This window comes from Oncorhynchus mykiss, chromosome 32 (assembly GCF_013265735.2).
Source record: "Oncorhynchus mykiss isolate Arlee chromosome 32, USDA_OmykA_1.1, whole genome shotgun sequence".
In the NCBI taxonomy this organism is placed as follows: Eukaryota; Metazoa; Chordata; class Actinopteri; order Salmoniformes; family Salmonidae; genus Oncorhynchus; species Oncorhynchus mykiss.
Window position 1 is genome coordinate 34,017,534 of NC_050572.1, and position 24,376 is coordinate 34,041,909.

The 24,376-nt window shown below is 44.4% G+C and overlaps 1 protein-coding gene across 3 annotated transcripts in view; it reads left to right on the forward strand.

Moving 5' to 3' along the window:
- Positions 1-24,376, forward strand: part of LOC110487597 (glutamate receptor ionotropic, kainate 5) — an 86,449-nt gene that overhangs the window by 53,982 nt on the left and 8,091 nt on the right. For all 3 annotated transcript variants that reach the window (XM_036971159.1, XM_036971161.1, XM_036971160.1), the window contains 14 exons: positions 1-144; positions 1,569-1,747; positions 4,822-4,875; positions 5,663-5,824; positions 9,234-9,386; positions 10,873-10,977; positions 11,199-11,306; positions 12,007-12,210; positions 14,447-14,560; positions 16,402-16,511; positions 16,793-16,966; positions 19,811-19,976; positions 20,584-20,809; positions 24,227-24,355. The exon at positions 1-144 is cut by the window's left edge and continues 22 nt beyond it. In XM_036971159.1, the coding sequence (XP_036827054.1) occupies positions 1-144; positions 1,569-1,747; positions 4,822-4,875; positions 5,663-5,824; positions 9,234-9,386; positions 10,873-10,977; positions 11,199-11,306; positions 12,007-12,210; positions 14,447-14,560; positions 16,402-16,511; positions 16,793-16,966; positions 19,811-19,976; positions 20,584-20,809; positions 24,227-24,355 (2,028 nt within the window). The remainder of the gene's footprint in view (positions 145-1,568; positions 1,748-4,821; positions 4,876-5,662; positions 5,825-9,233; positions 9,387-10,872; positions 10,978-11,198; positions 11,307-12,006; positions 12,211-14,446; positions 14,561-16,401; positions 16,512-16,792; positions 16,967-19,810; positions 19,977-20,583; positions 20,810-24,226; positions 24,356-24,376) is intronic.

The following is a 24,376-nucleotide window of genomic DNA, read 5'->3' on the forward strand; positions in this document are numbered from 1 at the left end:
CAGAGGAGACGCCCAAACTCCCATACCTCCGCTTCGCCTCGGTCAGCCTCTACCCCAGCAACGAGGACCTGAGCCTGGCTATAGGGGCCATCCTCCGCTCCTTCAGCTACCCCACCGCCAGCCTCATCTGCGCCAAGGCAGAGTGTGAGTGTACACCTAAGGGTGTCTGATGCTACATTCATGCTCCTATACTTCCCAACAGGTATATTTCTGTACTACAATTCTTCCCTATGTACGCTCTTAGAAAAAAAGGTGCTATCCAGAACCTAAAAGGGTTCTTCGGCTGTCCCCATAGGAGAACCCTTTTTGGTTCCAAGTAGAACCCTTTCCACAGAGGATTCTACCTGGAACCAAAAAAGGCTCTACCTGGAACCAAAAAGGGTTATCCTATGGGAACAGCCGAAAGAACCCTTTTGGAACCCTTTATTCGAAGAGTGTACAGTCTCATTTATGCCAAGGCAGAGCGTGGGCATTGAGCTGGACTGTATTCATGTCCTCCTGTATTTCCTTTACCTCTGTATTTTCATACACAAACTCTCCACGGTTATAGTTTGATCTACGCAAAGGTTGAGCGTGAGTGCAGGGTTTTCTTCAAGCAGCAGAGCAGCAGATTGTATCCTAGGGTCCCCCTGCACACAGAGTGCAGCCGCCTGGCCGGTCCACGCTGTGGATTAGCCCAGTTCCCCTCCAGATTGGATTATGCTTTCCACTTATGAGCTGCCTCTCCACTTGACTGCTCAGGTCTGGGGCCAAGGTCAGGTGTGATCATGCACCGAATGCATCTTTTTACAGGCCGCGCCGTCCTCCCTCTTTATCGATCCCACTGTTTTCCACTTGGTTGGACTGGTATGCGGTCTGTGTAATGTGCCCTCGCAAAATATATATATATATTTTTCTTCTTCTCTCTTCTGTTTAAAATTGCTTTTACAGTCAGCTACATTGCCGATATATTGGTTTCCCTGTTCACGGCTCAGTTAAATTACAGCCACCCTATGGGGAGTTTATTGTTTCAATTATCAAGGTCATGCATGTGATTTTACTAGTCCTGGATACGTTCACTCAGTGGTCACTGAATGTTATAAAAACAGGCAGGAAGTAAAGGTGTACTTGTCATTCATTTTAAGAAAAAAGTGAAACAATTGAAAATATTGAAAAACCCTCCTTTGTTACACACCTCACCAAAATATCAGATTAAACATAGTGGTTTAGAGAGAATGTGAACGTTACCAGCATCCTCTAGGCATGGAGTTACCATCTGATTACCTGTTAAATGATGGTATAGTTACCAAAGTAGTTTTAGAGTTACTACGCAGTATATTATAAAGGGGGAGGGGGACAGAGAAATAGAGCAAAATATAAGTCATCAAAATGGTAGCAGTAATCAAAGTGGTTGCAGTAATCAAAATGGTAGCAGTAATCAAAATGGTAGCAGTAATCAAAATGAGTTTTGAAACAACAACACAGTGTTGTAGTTCTCTGAAATGTTTGGTTGAGGTATCACAACATTTGCAGTTCATCAACACATTCCCAGTCTCTAACTTTGATGCCCCCCCGCCTCCACCCTTTAGGTCTGCTGCGATTGGAGGAGCTGGTGCGGCGCTTCCTGATCTCCCGGGAAACGTTGTCCGTCAGGATGCTGGATGAAAGCCTGGACCCCACCCCCTTGCTGAAGGAGATCAGAGACGACAAAGTGGCCACTATCATTATCGACGCCAATGCCTCCATCTCCTACCTCATCCTCCAGAAGGTCAGGACACTCACCGGGCTACAGTTACAAAGACAACTGACAAAAGTGTGGTCATCTGTAGCTCAGGTGTAGAGCACAGCATAGTGGGTTTGATTCTCAGGGCTGCCCGTACGTAAAATGTAAGCAGGCGTGACTAAGTTGCTTTGGATAAAAGGCCTGCTAAATGGCATGTATTATTATTATATATTATTGTTTAAAGTCCTTCAAAGAAAAACACTTTATTTGAAGGCTTCCTCAATCTAGGAAGTCATAACACATGTATAACTCATATATATATATATATATATATATACTTATATATGTTCTATATATATATATATACAAATATATATGAGTATACATGTTTAAAAAAAAAAAAAAAAATATATATATATATATATATATATATATATATATATATATATATACATACATACATACATACACATATATACACTGCTCGAAAAAATAAATAGAACACTAAAATAACACATCCTAGATCTGAATGAATGAAATATTCTTATTAAATACTTTTTTCTTTACATAGTTGAATGTGCTGACAACAAAATCACACAAAAATGATCAAAGGAAATCAAATTTATCAACCCATGGAGGTCTGGATTTGGAGTCACACTCAAAATTAAAGTGGAAAACTACACTACAGGCTGATCCAACTTTGATGTAATGTCCTTAAAACAAGTCAAAATGAGGCTCAGTAGTGTGTGTGGCCTCCACATGCCTGTATGACCTCCCTACAACGCCTGGGCATGCTCCTGATGAGGTGGCGGATGGTCTCCTGAGGGATCTCATCCCAGACCTGGACTAAAGCATCTGCCAACTCCTGGACAGTTTGTGGTGCAACGTGGCATTGGTGGATGGAGCGAGACATGATGTCCCAGATGTGCTCAATTGGATTCAGGTCTGGGGAACGGGCGGGCCAGTCCATAGCATCAATGCCTTCCTCTTGCAGGAACTGCTGACACACTCCAGCCACATGAGGTCTAGCATTGTCTTGCATTAGGAGGAACCCAGGGCCAACCGCACCAGCATATGGTCTCACAAGTGGTCTGAGGATCTCATCTCGGTACCTAATGGCAGTCAGGCTACCTCTGGCGAGCACATGGAGGAATGCCAAAGAAATGCCACCCCACACCATGACTGACCCATCGCCAAACCGGTCATGCTGGAGGATGTTGCAGGCAGCAGAACGTTCTCCATGGCGTCTCCAGACTCTGTCACGTCTGTCACGTGCCCAGTGCGAACCTGCTTTCATCTGTGAAGAGCACAGGGCGCCAGTGGCGAATTTGCCAATCTTGGTGTTCTCTGGCAAATGCCAAACGTCCTGCACGGTGTTGGGCTGTAAAGCACAACCCCCACCTGTGGACGTCGGGCCCTCATACCACCCTCATGGAGTCTGTTTCTGACCGTTTGAGCAGACACATGCACATTTGAGGCCTGCTGGAGGTCATTTTGCAGGGCTCTGGCAGTGCTCCTCCTGCTCCTCCTTGCACAAAGGCGGAGGTAGCGGTCCTGCTGCTGGGTTGTTGCCCTCCTACGGCCTCCTCCGCGTCTCCTGATGTACTGGCCTGTCTCCTGGTAGCGCCTCCATGCTCTGGACACTACGCTGACAGACACAGCAAACCTTCTTGCCACAGCTCGCATTGATGTGCCATCCTGGATGAGCTGCACTACCTGAGCCACTTGTGTGGGTTGTAGACTCCGTCTCATGCTACCACTAGAATGAAAGCACCGCCAGCATTCAAAAGTGACCAAAACATCAGCCAGGAAGCATAGGAACTGAGAAGTGGTCTGTGGTCACCACCTGCAGAACCACTCCTCTATTGGGGGTGTCTTGCTAATTGCCTATAATTTCCACCTGTTGTCTATTCCATTTGCACAACAGCATGTGAAATTTATTGTCACTCAGTGTTGCTTCCTAAGTGGACAGTTTGATTTCACAGAAGTGTGATTGACTTGGAGTTACATTGTGTTGTTTAAGTGTTCCCTTTATTTTTTTTGAGCAGTGTATATAAAACACATGTATAACTCATATATATATATATTTAACACATGTATAACTCATATATAACACATTTGTAAGCAGTACATAAACATTCCATAAATGGAATTGTGATGTTACTTAGACATAATGAATATATCTACTTATGAATCTGCGTGAATTATTAATGTCCTATGAAATCTTTATGTAGGTTTGCCTTGCCCAGCTCAACGTCATTCTCTGCAGTATAACACATAGTACCATTTATTCTACGCTGTATTGCAGCCAGAAGGCGCATTATGTATGCATGCTTTTAAATGATGTAATATTCTGTTCTGTATTCTACTGGTGGCACTACCAGTGGCACAACTACTGTAAGCTATGTAAATGCTACAAGTAGTCTTTGTGTCAGCTATGTAAATTCTACAAGTAGTCTTCATGTCAGCTATGTAAATGCTACAAGTAGTCTTTATGTAAGCTATGTCAATGCTACAAGTAGTCTTCATGTCAGCTATGTAAATGCTACAAGTAGTCTTCATGTCAGCTATGTAAATGCTTCAAGTAGTCTTCATGTCAGCTATGTAAATGCTACAAGTAGTCTTCATGTCAGCTATGTAAATGCTACAAGTAGTCTTCATGTCAGCTATGTAAATGCTACAAGTAGTCTTCATGTCAGCTATGTAAATGCTTCAAGTAGTCTTCATGTCAGCTATGTAAATGCTACAAGTAGTCTTCATGTCAGCTATGTAAATGCTACAAGTAGTCTTCATGTCAGCTATGTAAATGCTACAAGTAGTATTCATGTCAGCTATGTAAATGCTACAAGTAGTCTTCATGTCAGCTATGTAAATGCTACAAGTAGTCTTCATGTCAGCTATGTAAATGCACGTCAAAATAGCAGATATGCGCTGTTTGCTTAACGTTATGTCTCAATAGCAGAGAGGTCACAGTTGTACATGTTATACACCGACTGATGTGTATAAAGTGAACCAACTTGTTATCTGAATGCCATATGATCAAGTTATTGCATCACCCACAATGCAGTACAGTTCAGCACTGTAACCAATGACCCCCTCTCTCCTTTTCCACCCCTCAGGCATCGGAGCTGGGGATGACGTCAGCATTTTACAAGTACATCCTCACCACCATGGTAAGAGCATACCAATCAAAATTCTCCTCCCATCCCTCTCCGTACCCTACCCACTACCCTTTCTGCTCGTGCCCTGGCCGCCCGGCCTATGGATGGCTATCGCGGCGGATCTCATCTGAAATGCATGATGGGAGTGCGCAGTTTGTCATCATTATTTCCCTGCCCGGCGCATGCCCTTGTGCGAGGTGACTTACATAGCTAATAATATTTCCGACATCATATCCCGTCCCGTCTACAGTGCAGGACATTTTTACCGTGGTACTTACAAGGGCGTGCGCCTCACACCCCTAAGGGCAAAACGGCAGTTCCCCGAAACTTTGGAGAGGGGCCAGAAATCTCTAAATCATCACCCTTTCATTTTCATACAGTGGCTGAATGGCACGCCACTCTACTGTCTAGAGCTGGCTCCCTGTCCTGCCTCTGTCACTGTATTGTACCACGGTCCTATATCGTACTGATACACTGTGGCCTTACAGTATACAGTATCACTCTGCTATTGTGAGATGCTGTGGTTCACTGTTACCACTGCTGTCCAACTGCAATGATCTTTTTCAGAGCCTGCATTTAAAAATATTTCAAATATATTATGCCTGCCTCCCCTATTTTCACACTGTTATCTCATACGTCACTGTCGAACAATAATTTAATATAATATATACATATAATATACATCAAATAATATACATCACATTAAATATAAACAAACCTGTTATCCACCTGTGTGGTTTAGCTAGCTCTCTCTAGAGTGTACACTCCCAAGCCCCTCCCTCTCTCTTATGTCAATCAGGACTTTCCCCTGCTGCGATTGGACGACGTGGTGGATGACCAGTCCAACATCGTGGGTTTCTCCATGTTCAACAGCAGCCATCCCTTCTACCTGGAGTTCATCAGGAGTCTCAACCTGTCCTGGAGGGAGGGCTGTGAACTCAGCCCCTACCCCGGCCCAGCGGTGAGAACAGGACACCCTGTATGTGGTTGTACTCATACACTGTTACTGTTGCTCATTCTCAATCTTTCTCATACAGTGGGGCAAAAAAGTATTTAGACAGCCACCAATTGTGCAAGTTCTCCTACTTAAAAATATGAGAGAGGCCTGTAATTTTCATCATAGGTACACTTCAACTATGACAGACAAAATGAGAAAAACAAATCCAGAAAATCACATTGTAGGATTTTTTATGAATTTATTTGCAAATTATGTTGGAAAATAAGTATTTGGTCACCTACAAACTAGCAAGATTTCTGGTTCTCACAGACCTGTAACTTCTTCTTTAAGAGGCTCCTCTGTCCTCCACTCGTTACCTGTATTAATGGCACCTGTTTGAACTTGTTATCAGTATAAAAGACACCTGTCCACAACCTCAAACAGTAACACTCCAAACTCCACTATGGCCAAGACCAAAGAGCTGTCAAAGGACACCAGAAACTAAATTGTAGACCTGCACCAGGCTGGGAAGACTGAATCTGCAATAGGTAAGTAGCTTGGTTTGAAGAAATCAACTGTGGGAGCAATTATTAGGAAATGGAAGACATACAAGACCACTGATAATCTCCCTCGATCTGGGGCTCCATGCAAGATCACACCCCGTGGGGTCAAAATGATCACAAGAACGGTGAGCAAAAATCCCAGAACCACACGGGGGGACCTAGTGAATGACCTGCAGAGACCTGGGACCAAAGTAACAAAGCCTACCATCAGTAACACACTACGCCGCCAGGGACTCAAATCCTGCAGTGCCAGACGTGTCCCCCTGCTTAAGCCAGTACATGTCCAGGCCCAGCTGAAGTTTGCTAGAGAGCATTTGGATGATTCAGAAGAAGATTGGGAGAATGTCATATGGTCAGATGAAACCAAAATATAACTTTTTGGTAAAAACTCAACTCGTCGAGTTTGGAGGACAAGGAATGCTGAGTTGCATCCAAAGAACACCATACCTACTGTGAAGCATGGGGGTGGAAACATCATGCTTTGGGGCTGTTTTTTTGCAAAGGGACCAGGACGACTGATCCGTGTAAAGGAAAGAATGAATGGGGCCAAGTATCGTGAGATTTTGAGTGAAAACCTTCCATCAGCAAGGGCATTGAAGATGAAATGTGGCTGGGTCTTTCAGCATGACAATGATCCCAAACACACCGCCCGGGCAACGAAGGAGTGGCTTCGTAAGAAGCATTTCAAGGTCCTGTCGTGGCCTAGCCAGTCTCCAGATCTCAACCCCATAGAAAATCTTTGGAGGCAGTTGAAAGTCTGTGTTGCCTAGCAACAGCCCCAAAACATCTCTGCTCTAGAGGAGATCTGCATGGCGGAATGGGCCAAAATACCAGCAAAAGTGTGTGAAGACTTACAGAAAACGTTTGACCTCTGTCATTGCCAACAAAGGGTATATAACAAAGTATTGAGATAAACTTTTGTTATTGACCAAATACTTATTTTCCACCATAATTTGCAAATACATTCATTAAAAATCCTACAATGTGATTTTCTGGATTTTTTCCCCTCATTTTGTCTGTCATAGTTGAAGTGTACCTATGATGAAAATTACAGGCCTCTCTCATCTTTTTAAGTGGGAGAACTTGCACAATTGGTGGCTGACTAAATACTTTTTTGCCCCACTGTATACTGTACTTGTATACTTTCATATACTGTAATACTCTCCCTCCATATTTACATTCACTGTAATGCATACCTTCTTCAAACACTGTTATATTCTATTTCATTAGTCTGACTGTCATTTGTATACTGATTACCTATTAATACTCATATACTTATTACTCAAATCATTTTGCTCATACACTGTCACATACTGTTACTCTTATACTGTCACTCATATACTACTACAGTAACTTACTCATATACTGCTACAGTAACTTACTCATATTATAAGGGCACAAGGCGAGACCCAAATGCAGACACAGGAGGCAGATGGTTGAGCTCCAATATGTATTATAACAAAAGGGGTAGGCAAAAGGCAGGTTGGGGACAGGCGAGTTCATAAACCAGGTCAGAGTCCAAACAGTACCAGGCGATAGGCAGGCTCGAGGTCAGGGGCAAGCAGAGTAGTCAGGCAGGCGGGCTCAGAGTCAGGACAGGCAAGGGTCAAAACTACGAGGGCGAGAAAAGAGAGACTGGGAAAAGAAGGAGCTGAGACACAAAAACTCTGGTTGACTTGACAAACGAGACGAACTGGCACAGGGAGACAGGGAAACACAGGGATAATTACACAGGGGGATAATAAGCGACACCTGGAGGGGGTGGAGACAAGCACAAGTACAGGTGAAACAGATCAGGGCGTGACACATATACTGCTACAGAAACTTACTCATATACTGCTACAGTAACTTACTCATATCATGTCAGCCAAGTATTTCTCTTGTGTACTCACCACTGCTAAGTTACCCTCCAGGTGATACCCGTACATATTTTGACTACTACCCATATACTCTCGTACTACCCGTATACTCTCGTACTACCCGTATACTCTCGATACTAATTTACACTGGTCTAGCATCATATATTTCATACTATAACAGTATAATGACATCCAATTTCACATTCCCTCATACATGCTCACTCATACACTTACTCGTACGTGCAATGCCACACATTTACTCGTACATTTCTAGGTCATACACAGCAGAGGAGGCTGGTGGTAATGGGATAAATGGGAATGGTATCAAACGTATGGAAACCACGTCTGACTCCGTTCCATTAATGCCAATCCAGCCATTACAATGAGCCCGTTCTCCTATAGCTCCTCCCACCGGCCTCATACACAGACTTTATCACTATTCTTTTTGACACAATCAAACTGACAGTCGAGGTACACAGATTGCCATGCTGTCACTCACAATCTGTCCGGTTGACTGATGCCTGACCAGATGTCATTAATGTTCAAGGGTTAGTTTGGGATTTTGGCATTGAGGCCCTTTATCTTCTTCCCCAGCGTCAGACGGAAGTTGCTAACTAGCGCTAGCACAATTGCTAATTAACATGCTTCCAGTCATTGCGCTAACGCTAGCTAGCATTGGTTCACACCCTACAAGCCTTCATACTGGACACAGAGACATACAAATGGTGTCCACGAGTTTGTCGAGCTCTAGGGAAGTAGATAAAGGGCCTCATTACCAAAATCCCAACGTTTCCCTTTAAGGTTTGATTGAATCGCTTTGGCACAGACCACAGTGCCACCTTGTTGACTGAGAAATGTCTCATCTATCTCAATGTTTCTGTCTTTCTTTCTCCATCTCTCTCTCTATCCTTATGCCTGCCTCCCTTATCTTTCTCTCTCTTTCTCTCGCTACCATTGTGCCTCTCTCCATCTCTCCCTCCCTATGTCTTTCTTACTCTCGCTCTCCCACAGCTGTCGTCGGCTCTCATGTTTGATGCGGTGCATGTGGTGGTGGGGGCGGTGCGTGAGCTCAACCGGAGTCAGGAGATTGGAGTGAAGCCACTCAGCTGCACCACTCCTCAGATCTGGCAGCACGGCACCAGCCTGATGAACTACCTGCGCATGGTACCCACACCTGCTCTCTCTTTACTCAATACTGTCCCGATGCTGTCTCAATACTGTCCCGATGCTGTCTCAATACTGTCCCGATGCTGTGCCAACACTGTCCCAATGCTGTCCCAACTATCCCATTGTAATGTTGTTGTAAGTTTTGTTGACTACAGAAACCTTTCGTTCACCAGTGTGGTTTCTCTTTACTGCATGTTGTCCAAACTAGCCAATTGTGCCACCTGCATATAAGCCAACTCATTGTTGTCTTGCCCAGGCAACAATGTAACATCGTCCCAATAGGTCCAGTGCTTAGTGGAAATATGCAACATACGTATGGTACATCCACTTGTTACTGTAACAGGTACATCCACCTGTTACTGAACATTGTCCCAACTCGAGTGGCTAGCTATTTATGCATTTGTCCCCGTAGCCAACTCGTTCTCCTGCCAAGGCAACAATGTGATGTTGTTGATTACAGACCAGTCCGGTTCTAATAGATTCCATGCTTAGTCAAAACATGGCTACCTTTGGTCATGAACTACAGAAGTAACAAGGGTTGCTGGGCAAATCCATATAAAATCAGTACATTTGGGGGATGAATAGCATTTCAGCTCATAAAATAAAAGTGATATAACTTTTCAATTCATGAAGTGACTCCTGAATTATTGAGCAATTGACTGAGTTGGTTTGGAATTGACCCCAACTCTACCAGTAGGCTAACTAGTGAATAGCACAGCTCCACTTAGCAAAACGTTAGTGCTTGAAGCACGATCTTATAACCTTCCTGTCGCCTTTGGGGCATTCGTATGTTGTCACGTATACTACTGCTCTTGTTTTGTGGTTGTTGTATGTTTTGGTGTTGATGGTATTCTTCCTATCTTCATTGTAGTGCTCTGCTGGGCAGCACATTTTCTCTCCATCCTCACTTCCTCCTCCTATCGGAGTCTGCCATTTCTTATCTTCCACCATCTGTTTCTCCACTCATCTCTCTTCAGTCTCAGACAATGTTTTCTCGCTCTCCGTGCATCATTCCATCATTCGTACACTCTCTTTGGCAGTGGTTCCTCTCCCCCCTCTTTCCCCCACTCTGTTGTTCCTCGTTTGGGCATCTCTCGTTCTACCTCTCTTTCAGGGTATAATTCATTCTCTCTCTCTCCACGCTGCACCCTCAGTCTCTCTGCTTGCCTTTTGTTTTAACCATACATCACTCTGTCTCTCTCGCCCCTTTCAGCCATCTAATATACCGCCGCCAAGCCTAGCTATCGCCTGGTCTGTTTGTCTGGGCTGAATCTCTCCCTCTCTCTTTCTCTCTGTTTCTCTGTCCCTCCCCTCTCTTTCTGTCCAACATTATTTTTCTCTCTATTTGCCACTCTCTCTCTCTGGCTCCTTGAAAGAATACATTTTGTTTTTCACTCTCTTGCTTCCCCTCTCTCTCTCTCTCCCTCACTCCCTCTCTGTCTCTCCCTCACTCACTCCCTCTCTCTTTCTCTCTCTCTCTCAGGTGGAGTATGATGGGTTGACTGGCAGGGTGGAGTTCAACAGCAAAGGCCAGAGGACAAACTATACCCTGAGGATCCTGGAGAAGCACCATGGGGGTCATAAAGAGGTCAGGGGGTCAAGGGGTAATGGGTTCAAATGTGACTGGGTCACAGTGGGGTTGGGGTTGACTGGCTGTATTTATGAGTTGATTGACAAGCACTGGAGTTAGATGCACTATACGTATTGACTAATGCATAGACATTACGGGTTGACCCCTATTGTCAAATCTCTTTTCTCTTCGTCCCCCTCTCCCAATCCTTTTCTTTCCTTCGTCATCCGCGTGTATAGATCGGAATCTGGTACTCTAACAACACGTTGGCGATGAACTCGACGTCCCTGGACATCAACATGTCGGAGACGTTGGCTAACAAGACGCTCATCGTCACCACCATATTGGTAAAGACATTGTGGTTTCGCAAATTTGCATTGGTAGAATGTGAAACTGTTGGTTTTCTGTTGGCCATTTTGGGTTAAAGCAAGATGGAGTTTAATTTACCAAGAACAAAAACAAAAAAAAGTCAGTCAATAGTACACTAATCATTTTATTGTACTGTAACTTGTAATATCACTTCTTTACACCTGATCAAGTAAGTGCAAAGTAGATGTTAATGTCATTCGTGTCTAATAGGTCGCTTATTGCCGCTTAGTGACAAATCATTTTGCCAGTGACCTATATGTGAGAAATTACAATATATGTAAATGAGGGTATGTGCACGCATTCCAAGTGAAGATTCAGCCCTTACTAAATGCTTCAGGACACTGTTCCTTCTTTGAATTATGATGAAGAGATATTCAGCAGCTGTTGGTAGGACGTTTGCTTCAAAAATCTACATTACATATAGATTTACATTTTAGTCACTTAGCAGACATTCTTATTCCAGAACGACTTACAGTTAGTGCATTCATCTGAGCTTTGCTAGGTGAGACAACCACATCTCACAGTCATAGCAATCAAATGTTTTCCTTAATAAGTGGCTATCAATCAAGTCAGTGCTAGTAACAAAAGACAAGAACGAGTGTATAGATATATATATATATATATATGTTTTAATCAACACGTTTCGGGTAAATGCCGTTTGATTTCCTGCTATTGCAGGAGAACCCGTATGTGATGCATAAGTCCAACTACCAGGAGCTGCAGGGAAACGACCGGTACCAGGGCTTCTGTGTGGACATGCTAAGAGAGCTGTCAGACATGTTGAAGTTCTCCTTCAGGATCAAGCTGGTGGATGACGGTCTGTACGGAGCGCCTGAACCAAATGGTTCCTGGACAGGCATGGTGGGAGAGCTCATCAATAGGGTAAGCGCACATACTCTCACACACATGCACACACACGCACATACACACTCTCACACACACACGCACACACTCTCACACACTCTCTCTCTCACTCTCTCACACGCATACACACACGCGCGCGCACACACACACAAACACACACAAACAAACACACACACACACACACACACACACACACCATCTAGACGACTGGCTGTAATGGTGGGTCAATAGGGTGGATCTTCAATCAGTCAAAGTCAGCCTTAAATATTCGCCATGATAACTAACAGGAAGCCTGGATAAAATCCTTGGTCTTGGAGAGCTATAGGGATGTCTGGCTTTGCCCCAGCTCTGCACTACAATACCTGATACAATTCATCTAAGTTGTGATGATTAGTTGATTTATTTAATCAGGTGTTAGTGCTGGGATGGAACAAAAACCTGCTAAGCTCTCTAGTACCATGGTTGGTGACCACTGATCAAGTCTGCTAATCGTCATGCTAACCTGTAGCTCTTAGTAGTATAGAACTGGTGGCTTTTAGACCACAGTCAGAGCTAGTGTTTCAAAATTCAGTTAACTTTCCCCCAAATTCCCTTTTTCCAAAAATCCTCATTAGAGGATTCACAGATTTCTTGCTTATTAATTGCAGGAATCTTCCAACCAGGATTTCTGGAAAACTGGGGAATTTGGGGAAAGTAACCAGAAATGTGCATCCCTTGTCACAGCTTTTACAACATACTGTTTGTGTGTGTGTGTTTACATTGAGCCAACTCAAGTCTATGAATCTCAACTCTCCCGTAAATATTCCCTTGGGATAGCAGCTGATGCAGCAAAATGTATTGGAATCCGCAAGGCACTCAAAGCTCTTTCCACTGCTCTTGCTGTAACAACAACAACAACAGCGTCTACTGTTTCTATTTTGTTTGTGGCTGCGAAGGATATTTTGGCCACAACGCCACAGACCCACCCGTTATTTTACCACACTCGCTGTTGCCATAACATCGTTTTCAGCTAATGTTGCCACCACTCAAAACGACAACTGCAATTACTGATGCTATCTGTGTGGCCCTATCTCGACTCCCGATAGTGTCTAATAACGTTGTTACTGATAATGGTAATGATAATGATGATGACGTCTGTAATGACCTTACCTTCCCCTTGTGTGAGTGGGGCTGGTGGGGTAGTGGAGCCATGCGTGACCCAACCAACTCGTTAAGAGGCTAATCAAAATCTCTCTGTTGCACACGTGGATGAACATGTGTACACACGCGCACACACACACACCACACATGCACTCATGTGGAGTGAACACACTCTGGTGGCACACACGGAGAGACACACACTAATGGAGCCCTCACACACACACACACACACACACACGAAAACACACACACACACAAGGTTATGTAAATTCCATGAAAACACACACACTCTCACTTAATTTTTAAATAATCATCGTTATGCAATAACCACACACACACACACACACACACACACACAAACTAACATTCCCTAAACACTTCATTGAATAACACACTTACCCACCCCCCCTCTCTCCCGCCCTTCTCTCCTGCTACTGCCTGATGAAAGTGGGTGAAACTCGTTAATGAGTATGTCCTCATTAATCAATGAATATGTAATTAAGGAACAGAGAGGTGTCTGGGGTCTTGTTTTTGTTGGATCAGCCATGCACTCTATGATGACTATGCCCTGTATGGTGTTTCCCGCCCCTCTCCTTCCTCTCTACCTCGCTCTTGAAGAATCTTTCCCTCCTCCTCTTACACTACAGTCTACGCTCACCCCTGCAGGGCTCCTATATGTCAAGACTGCTTTCAAGTTCTCCTCGATAACCCCAATTGACCCCTTTTTTATCTGTATCTCTCCATCTCTCTGCTCTCACTTCCTCTTTCTTCGACTCCCCTCTGTCTTATATCTATCCCCCTCTATGTTTTTCTCTCTCTTTCTCTGTATTTTCTCTCTCCCTCCCTTTCGCTGTCTTTCTTTCTTTCTCATTCTTTCTTTCTTTCTCTATCTCTCCCCCTTCTTTTTCTCCATCTCTCTCTCCTTTCTCTCACTCTCTTTCTCTCTCTCCCCCCTTCTCTCTCTCTCGCTCTCCCCCTTCTCTCACTTTCTCACTTCCTCTCTCTCCCCCTTCTCACTCTCTTTCTTTCTCTCTCTATTGCTCTCTCTCTCTCTATCCCATCTCTCTCTCGCGCTCTCTACCCCCCTATCCATCTACATCCCTCTCCCCTACAGAAAGCAGACTTGGCGGTAGCTGGGTTCACCATCACCTCAGAGAGGGAGAAGGTCATAGATTTCTCCAAACCCTTCATGTCTCTGGGCATCAGCATCCTGTACAGAGTCCATTTGGTAAGATGACCACAGAGACAAATCCATTAAGTTATGATTTATCACTATGGGTAAGGCACTGCCATTGACTACAGATTATGTGTGCTGTACTATGTTGGTGCTTTTCCACTGTGGGAGTTGGTGCTCTTCCCATGTCCTAAGTGTCAGTTCTAGCTATGAAAATGCAATTTCCCCGTTATAACATTTGGTCTGATTTGATAATACCAGAAGGTCTTGGAAAGCCTCAGGCTGGACCAGGGCTGCAGTGGAAAATGCACCGTTTTGTTCATTGTTCCCTGTATGGCTCAGATGTTACTACCTCACTTCATCTGTTCATAGACCATTATAAAATGGCTTGGTTGTAAACTGTCTATCAGCTGTGGATGTCTTGAGTAACATTGGCGAGTACAGTGCATAAATAATTTATTATGAGGACACGTGAATAGGCACGTGAACGTGAATGCAGTGAATAGGCACGTATTCAAACAATAGCTTGATGATTATAAGCAGTTCATAAGCAGACCTTAAACTAAAGTGTCACCCAACCGTATTCATCCAAAAAGCAATGATCATATATGGACAGCAAACAAGCCACATTACTCCGAAGCAGGGTATCCTTATGAAAATGTGGCGCTGGGCATTTGACTGGCAACATTGTAATTTATTGGAAATTTGATAAATTGACCATATGTATTGTGTGCGTAACCTAATTAGGGCGTCCACCCATGGTGCTCAGAATGACAGAAATCACATTTAGATGATGGTAATTCATATTTAACGGAACATGTAAGTCGAAGATTCAACGTGCGGTTTCTTCCTTCTTACCAAATTCTGATGGACACTGAAGGTGTTCGAAGAAATGTCCACATTTACTTTTCCTCAGCCAATAACACGAGTAACGAACAGCAAAATCACTAGCCTATGTAAATGTACATACTAGAAAAGTTGATCTATTCTATAAAGAAATAGCCTATTCCATACAGACTCTGGGACGTTTGTGGGATTATATATCCCAAATTCATACAACCAGTAGAAAATAAAGAAAAATAAACGTTTACAAAAGCAATGAGTCTGATGCAACAGATCAGAACGTTATTCACATTATAAGCGCAGCAATGCGCACAAGGCAGTAGGCTACGTGCCCATGCTCGTTCCAAGATGTGTGTTGCGCTGATGAAGCAAGCCTGCTTGTTGCATTTTAACAAGCAGCTCTCGCGTTGTCCTGACCGATTTTCAGCTCATTGGTTCTGTGTAGGTTTGCTATAAGCAAGCGTCTGATTAATACGATGCATAACGGATATACTGTACACATGAGCCAATTTCATTTCACAAAAGTATGCAAATGAACCTATAGACCGATTAGCATGCCCAGTCAAATGCATTTCCATCGACTGGTATGTCCATCAATGAATAGGCTAAAAATTATAATTTTACGAGGTTTTTTTAAAAACACTTATAGGCTTTTTTATAGGCTAAAAGCCGGATATTACCAGCTAACGGAAACCCAGCTCTGTAGTCTAGTATATTCCATCTCCCAAGGGTTTACAGAGCATGCAGGAAAACCATTATCAATGTAATTACTCAAGCTGTCCTGAGTCGTATTCATTAGGCACCAAATGGAAGAAAACGGGCTGAAACAGTGAGGGACTACCTGCACTTGTCCAATAAGAAACACTTGTTGTCATCTTCTATTGCAAAACCTTTTGCTACACTGTGCAATTGTGGATATGGTCCTGTACTCACATATCCCAGTCTGTAATGAAATCAATGCCAATACTTTGTCCCCTTGTGTTTCAAATCTGAACTGCACCATCTGGTATTGATCTCCGTTAACACCATCTTTGTCTTCATCCTCCAATCAGGGACGGAAGCCAGGTTATTTCTCCTTCCTGGACCCGTTCTCTCCAGCCGTGTGGCTCTTCATGCTGCTGGCCTACCTGGCTGTCAGCTGTGTGCTCTTCCTAGCCGCCAGGTAACTGACTACGCCACCTACTGGGCTGGGGGACACCTCAACCTGCATACACTCTAGATAGAGTAGACTGGTGGCTATGCAGCACGAACAGATCAGGGACCAGGTCGCATCTTATATCTAATGTGGTTCTAAATCTCCTTTCCCTCATCTACTAATCTAATAGAGAGGTTATGAAATGCAATTTTGGGGATCCTTTTTCACTCATTTAGACATGATGCTATTATGTATAAATCCTATGTTAAAGACTAAATAGTCGACCTTTCTCTCTGTCCACCTCCCAGGTTGAGTCCCTATGAGTGGTACAACCCTCACCCGTGTCTGATGGGGCGCAAGGACATGCTGGAGAACCAGTACACCCTGGGCAACAGCCTGTGGTTCCCCGTGGGAGGCTTCATGCAGCAGGGCTCTGAGATTATGCCCCGCGCCCTGTCCACACGCTGCGTCTCCGGGGTCTGGTAAGTGTGTATGGGTTGTGTGGGAGGGAGGTTGGAGGGGGTGTGTGGGTGCGGGTGCGCGTGCGCGTGCGTGGCTAGCTTACAGTCTCAACCTCTGTATTACTTCCTCCTCCACTTTACTCTTCTCCCAAAGCTACTGTTCATCAGATCAACCAGATGGCAGTCATATACTAATGGGAATTATATTATACCGCATTATACAACGGGTGGGTCTAATCCTGGATGCTGATTGGTTAAAACTGCATTCCAGCCGGTGTCTATTCCACAAGTTACCACCGGCTAAATCTATGATGTTAAAATTCCTATTTACTCTGTTCCATCTGACTGCGGAATCCACTGTCTCATCAGCCCAGCCAGGCAATTTATACACTAGATCTACATTGTAAAATGCATCTAGACATGATCTCCCATTGGTAATGACCTTGTTGTTATAACCTAATTGTGCCAATAAATCCTCCAAACAACGACTTTTCACTGAAGTATACTCTTAGAAAAAATGGTTCCAAAAGGGTTATTCGGCTGTCCCCATAGGAGAACCCTTTTTGGTTCCAGGTAGAACCTTTTTGGGTTCAAGGTAGAATCCTTTTGGGTTCCATGTAAAACCCTCTGTGGAAAGGGCTCTACATGGAACCCAGAAGAGTTCTATCTGGAACCAAAAGATTTCTACCTGGAACCAAAAAGGGTTCTTCAAAGTGTTCTCCTACCCGGCTTTCGACTCTGTCAATCACCACATCCTCATCGGCAGACTCAACAGCCTTGGTTTCTCAAATGATTGCCTCGCCTGGTTCACCAACTACTTCTCTGATAGAGTTCAGTGTGTCAAATCGGAGGGTCTGCTGTCCGGACCTCTGGCAGTCTCTATGGGGGTGCCACAGGGTTCAATTCTTGGACCGACTCTCTTCTCTGTATACATCAATGAGGTCGCTCTTGCTGCTGGTGAGTCTCTGATCTACCTCTACGCAGACGACACCATTCTGTATACTTCTGGCCCTTCTTTGGACACTGTGTTAACAACCCTCCAGGCAAGCTTCAATGCCATACAACTCTCCTTCCGTGGCCTCCAATTGCTCTTAAATACAAGTAAAACTAAATGCATGCTCTTCAACCGATCGCTACCTGTACCTACCCGCCTGTCCAACATTACTACTCTGGACGGCTCTGACTTAGAATACGTGGACAACTACAAATACTTAGGTGTCTGGTTAGACTGTAAACTCTCCTTCCAGACCCATATCAAACATCTCCAATCCAAAGTTAAATCTAGAATTGGCTTCCTATTTCGCAACAAAGCATCCTTCACTCATGCTGCCAAACATACCCTTGTAAAACTGACCATCCTACCAATCCTCGACTTTGGCGATGTCATTTACAAAATAGCCTCCAATACCCTACTCAACAAATTGGATGCAGTCTATCACAGTGCAATCCGTTTGGTCACCAAAGCCCCATATACTACCCACCATTGCGACCTGTACGCTCTCGTTGGCTGGCCCTCGCTTCATACTCGTCGCCAAACCCACTGGCTCCAGGTCATCTACAAGACCCTGCTATGTAAAGTCCCCCCTTATCTCAGCTCGCTGGTCACCATTGCATCTCCCACCTGTAGCACACGCTCCAGCAGGTATATCTCTCTAGTCACCCCCAAAACCAATTCTTTCTTTGGCCGCCTCTCCTTCCAGTTCTCTGCTGCCAATGACTGGAACGAACTACAAAAATCTCTGAAACTGGAAACACTTATCTCCCTCACTAGCTTTAAGCACCAACTGTCAGAGCAGCTCACAGATTACTGCACCTGTACATAGCCCACCTATAATTTAGCCCAAACAACTACCTCTTTCCCTACTGTATTCTATTTATTTATTTATTTTGCTCCTTTGCACCCCATTATTTTTATTTCTACTTTGCACATTCTCCCATTGCAAATCTACCATTCCAGTGTTTTACTTGCTATATTGTATTTACTTTGCCACCATGGCCTTTTTGCCTTTACCTCCCTTATCTCACCGCATTTGCTCACATCGTATACAGACTTGTTTATACTGTATTATTGACTGTATGTTTGTTTTACTCCATGTGTAACTCTGTGTCGTTGTATGTGTCGAACTGCTTTGCTTTATCTTGGCCAGGTCGCAATTGTAAATGAGAACTTGTTCTCAACTTGCCTACCCGGTTAAATAAAGGTGAAATAAAATAAAAATAAATAAAAAATGGGGACAGCCGAAGAACGGTTTTAGGGTATAGATAGCATATTTCTTTCTAAGAGTGTACCAAACCTCACCACTCTCGTTAGTTAGCTCCATTAACTCTGAATTGTCTTGAGACTGCAATGCACTGTTCAGAATAAAACGGTGTTCAACCTAAAGGATAAAGTAGTCGTTTTTTTGATCATTATGTAGATGCTCAGACAATCAACAAACCAACATTAGATCAGTACAACTGTAACTGTTGACAGCACTCTGTGAATGGAAAGATTGCAACAATTTGACATTTGACCTTTACAAAGGTTCAGAACAAGAGCAACACTTTAAGGTGTTATATAATGCGGTGGTGGACTGGACACATATGAAGCCAGTTTCTGGACTAGGGTTGCAAAATTCTGCTAATTTACCCAAATTACCCAGGTTTTCCAGAAATCCTGGGTGTAAGATTTCAAGAATCAGTCAGGAATTAGGAGTGAATAAGCAGGAATTGCAACCGTGATTTCTCGAAAACCTGCACATTTTGGGAAAGCTACCGTGATTCTGCAACACTATTCTGGACTAACAACTGAGCCCAGGAGTAGGCTTATCTTTGCCATAGCGTAACTTGTGATAATATGCCTGTCCTCTGTCCCTCCCCCCCCAGGTGGGCGTTCACTCTAATCATCATCTCCTCCTACACGGCCAACCTGGCAGCTTTCCTTACAGTTCAGAGGATGGAGGTGCCCATCGAGTCTCCTGACGACCTGGCTGACCAGACCAACATCCAGTATGGTACCATCCAAGGAGGCTCCACCATGACCTTCTTCATGGTATGGATTGTGTGTGTGTGGGTGCCCCAGGTGTAATTGATGGGGGGTTCCAGTGTAATTGATGGGGGTCCTGTGTATTTGATGGGGGTTCCTGTGTATTTGATTGGGGGGGTCCTGTGTATTTGGTGGGGGGTCCTGTGTATTTGATGGGGGTTCCTGTGTATTTGATGGGGGTTCCTGTGTATTTGATAGGGGTTCCTGTGTATTTGATGGGGGGTCCTGTGTATTTGATGGGGGGTCCTGTGTATTTGGTGGGGGTTCCTGTGTATTTGATAGGGGGTCCTGTGTATTTGGTGGGGGGTCCTGTGTATTTGATGGCGGTTCCCGTGTATTTGATAGGGGTTCCTGTGTATTTGATAGGGGTTCCTGTGTATTTGATGGGGGGTCCTGTGTATTTGATGGGGGTTCCTGTGTATTTGATGGGGGTTCCTGTGTATTATTTGATGGGGGTTCCTGTGTATTATTTGATGGGGGTTCCTGTGTATTTTATAGGTGGTCCTGTGTATTTGGTGGGGGTACGTGTGTTTGAGACGCAATGTATCACAAAAAGTTAGCACTTTCCCCTTTCTTTTCCTGCCATGACAACCTTCAACACACCTTTAAACAGAACTCGCGCTACCAGACGTACCAGCGCATGTGGAACTACATGCACTCCAAGCAGCCCAGTGTATTTGTGAAGAGCACAGAAGAAGGCATCGCCCGCGTGGTCAACTCTAAATACGCCTTCCTGCTGGAGAGCACCATGAACGAGTACCACCGCCGCCTCAACTGTAACCTCACCCAGATAGGAGGTCTGCTCGACACCAAGGGCTACGGCATTGGCATGCCCCTGGGTGAGTGGAGGGGGGGTGGGGGGGTAGATCTGGGAGAGAGAGAGTACTTCACCCAGATAGGAGGTCTGCTCGACACCAAGGGCTACGGCATTGGCATGCCCCTGGGTGAGTGGAGGGGGGGTAGATCTGGGAGAGAGAGAGTACTTCACCCAGATAGGAGGTCTGCTCGACACCAAGGGCTACGGCATTGGCATGCCCCTGGGTGAGTGGAGGGGGGTAGATCTGGGAGAGAGAGAGAGTACTTCACCCAGATAGAAGGCCTGCTTGACACCAAGGGCTACGGCATTGGCATGCCCTGGGTGAGTGGAGGGGGGGGGGGGGGGGGGGGGGGATGGGGTAGATCTGGGAGAGAGAGAGTACTTCACCCAGATAGAAGGCCTGCTTGACACCAAGGGCTACGGTTTTAGACCCTAACCACCAGGAGCTCTCTTCTTATTTGATGCAATTCCATCTAATTTACCATGTTATTACACCTTGACTTTATCACCCTCCCCCTCGCTGTCTCATTTCATTTTGATGATCAAAATAAATGTAACCTTACATGTTCTTGCTGGAGGCCCACTTTAATATCAAACCCACATGGTTCAGATTGATTCCTGGCTACATATCACAGCCTTGGGGCAAATGACCATAAGGTCACTCTGTTTTAGCCTCCCATCATATCTGCCATCTCTTTCATCTGTTAAGCCCTCGGATCTATCATCAAACAATTCCATTCCATAGAAAAGCATCCCCCCCCCCCCCCCCAAGAATTCCCAGAATTTCCAAACATCAAAGTAGGCCTCAGAGCTATTCGATTTCCCTCAAGGACTTACCAAGGATAACATTTTTCCTCTTTCTTTCATCAACATGCCTTTAAGTTGCCCTCCAGCCCAAAGGTCAGAAATAACACACATCTTATCATCCACCTTTTTCTTTTTAAAAGCCAGTCGCCATGGCTACAGTTGCTTTTGACTCTGCAGCCTTGATATTACACAAGCAGGTGGTTCTCAACGAAAGACTCAAGGACAGACTTGGATCCTTGTTTTTTTATGTATATACAGTGCCTTGCGAAAGTATTCGGCCCCCTTGAACTTTGCGACCTTTTGCCACATTTCAGGCTTCAAACATAAAGATATAAAACTGTATTTTTTTTGAAGAATCAACAACAAGTGGGACACAATCATGAAGTGGAACAACATTTATTGGATATTTCAAACTTTTTTAACAAATCAAAAACTAAAACATTGGGCGTGCAAAATTATTCAGCCCCTTTACTTTCAGTGCAGCAAACTCTCTCCAGAAGTTCAGTGAGGATCTCTGAATGATCCAATGTTGACCTAAATGACTAATGATGATAAATACAATCCACCTGTGTGTAATCAAGTCTCCGTATAAATGCACCTGCACTGTGATAGTCTCAGAGGTCCGTTAAAAGCGCAGAGAGCATCATGAAGAACAAGGAACACACCAGGCAGGTCCGAGATACTGTTGTGAAGAAGTTTAAAGCCGGATTTGGATACAAAAAGATTTCCTAAGCTTTAAACATCCCAAGGAGCACTGTGCAAGCGATAATATTGAAATGGAAGGAGTATCAGACCACTGCAAATCTACCAAGACCTGGCCGTCCCTCTAAACTTTCAGCTCATACAAGGAGAAGACTGATCAGAGATGCAGCCAAGAGGCCCATGATCACTCTGGATGAACTGCAGAGATCTACAGCTGAGGTGGGAGACTCTGTCCATAGGACAACAATCAGTCTTATATTGCACAAATCTGGCCTTTATGGAAGAGTGGCAAGAAGAAAGCCATTTCTTAAAGATATCCATAAAAAGTGTTGTTTAAAGTTTGCCACAAGCCACCTGGGAGACACACCAAACATGTGGAAGAAGGTGCTCTGGTCAGATGAAACCAAAATGGAACTTTTTGGCAACAATGCAAAACGTTATGTTTGGCGTAAAAGCAACACAGCTCATCACCATGAACACACCATCCCCACTGTCAAACATGGTGGTGGCAGCATCATGGTTTGGGCCTGCTTTTCTTCAGCAGGGACAGGGAAGATGGTTAAAATTGATGGGAAGATGGATGGAGCCAAATACAGGACCATTCTGGAAGAAAACCTGATGGAGTCTGCAAAAGACCTGAGACTGGGACGGAGATTTGTCTTCCAACAAGACAATGATCCAAAACATAAAGCAAAATCTACAATGGAATGGTTCAAAAATAAACATATCCAGGTGTTAGAATGGCCAAGTCAAAGTCCAGACCTGAATCCAATCGAGAATCTGTGGAAAGAACTGAAAACTGCTGTTCACAAATGCTCTCCATCCAACCTCACTGAGTTCGAGCTGTTTTGCAAGGAGGAATGGGAAAAAATTTCAGTCTCTCGATGTGCAAAACTGATAGAGACATACCCCAAGCGACTTACAGCTGTAATCACAGCAAAAGGTGGTGCTACAAAGTATTAACTTAAGGGGGCTGAATAATTTTGCACGCCCAATTTTTCAGTTTTTGATTTGTTAAAAAAGTTTGAAATATCCAATAAATGTCGTTCCACTTCATGATTGTGTCCCACTTGTTGTTGATTCTTCACAAAAAAATACAGTTTTATATCTTTATGTTTGAAGCCTGAAATGTGGCAAAAGGTTGCAAAGTTCAAGGGGGCCGAATACTTTCGCAAGGCACTGTTATGTCTTTGCTCCAGCTATGTGTGAGCTCTTTCACCTTCCATATTAGCCGGGGGTGGAACTGGGGTGGAACGCTTGGGTACAGAGGTCCCAAAGTCAAAATCTCAGAGGGAACATTTTGACATTTAACATTTTAGTTAGCTTTGTTAGCGGAGATCCATCTGTGAAGTTCCCAGAGTGATTTCCCCAGGTTCCACCCCAGCTAACCAGCCTATTACTGTATATTAACAGTATGTCTGGCTGGCCCACCTTACAACCTCTGACTTGTATGTATAATTGGTATTTGTTGCGTTGACACAACAGCATGGATGTCAACTTCTAAGGTTACAGTTGGCTCACATGTAGTGCAGAGTTCCAATTATACATGTTTCTCTCTCTCACTCACTCACCCCCTCCCTCTCTTTCTTTCTCCATCACCCTGTTCTCTACTTCTTTGTTAAGCCCTCTTTACTCCCAATCCTGTCTTGCTTCCTCGTTCCGTCTTGATTCGTTTCAATTCAATGAACTTTATTGGTAAGTCACTATCTTTTATTGCCAAGCAAGGACACAGGAAGTTAAATCAATAAGGGGTCATGGCGATACACAATGTATAGTAAATACTATTAACAATACAGTAATATTGTTCTCTCTCTCTTTCTCTCCTTCTCTACCTTGTCTGTCTGTTTCTCTCTCTCCCTCTCTCCGTAACTCTCTCTCCCCCTCGTCCTCTCTCCCTCCCCCCTCTACCTCTCTCCACCTCATTCCCCAGGCTCGCCGTTTAAAGAGGAGATCACTCTGGGGGTGTTGCAGCTGGCAGAGAACAACAGACTGGAGATCCTGAAGAGGAGGTGGTGGGAGGGGGGGCAGTGCCCCAAGGAGGAGGACCACCGAGCCAAGGGTGGGTACAGCACCACCTGTG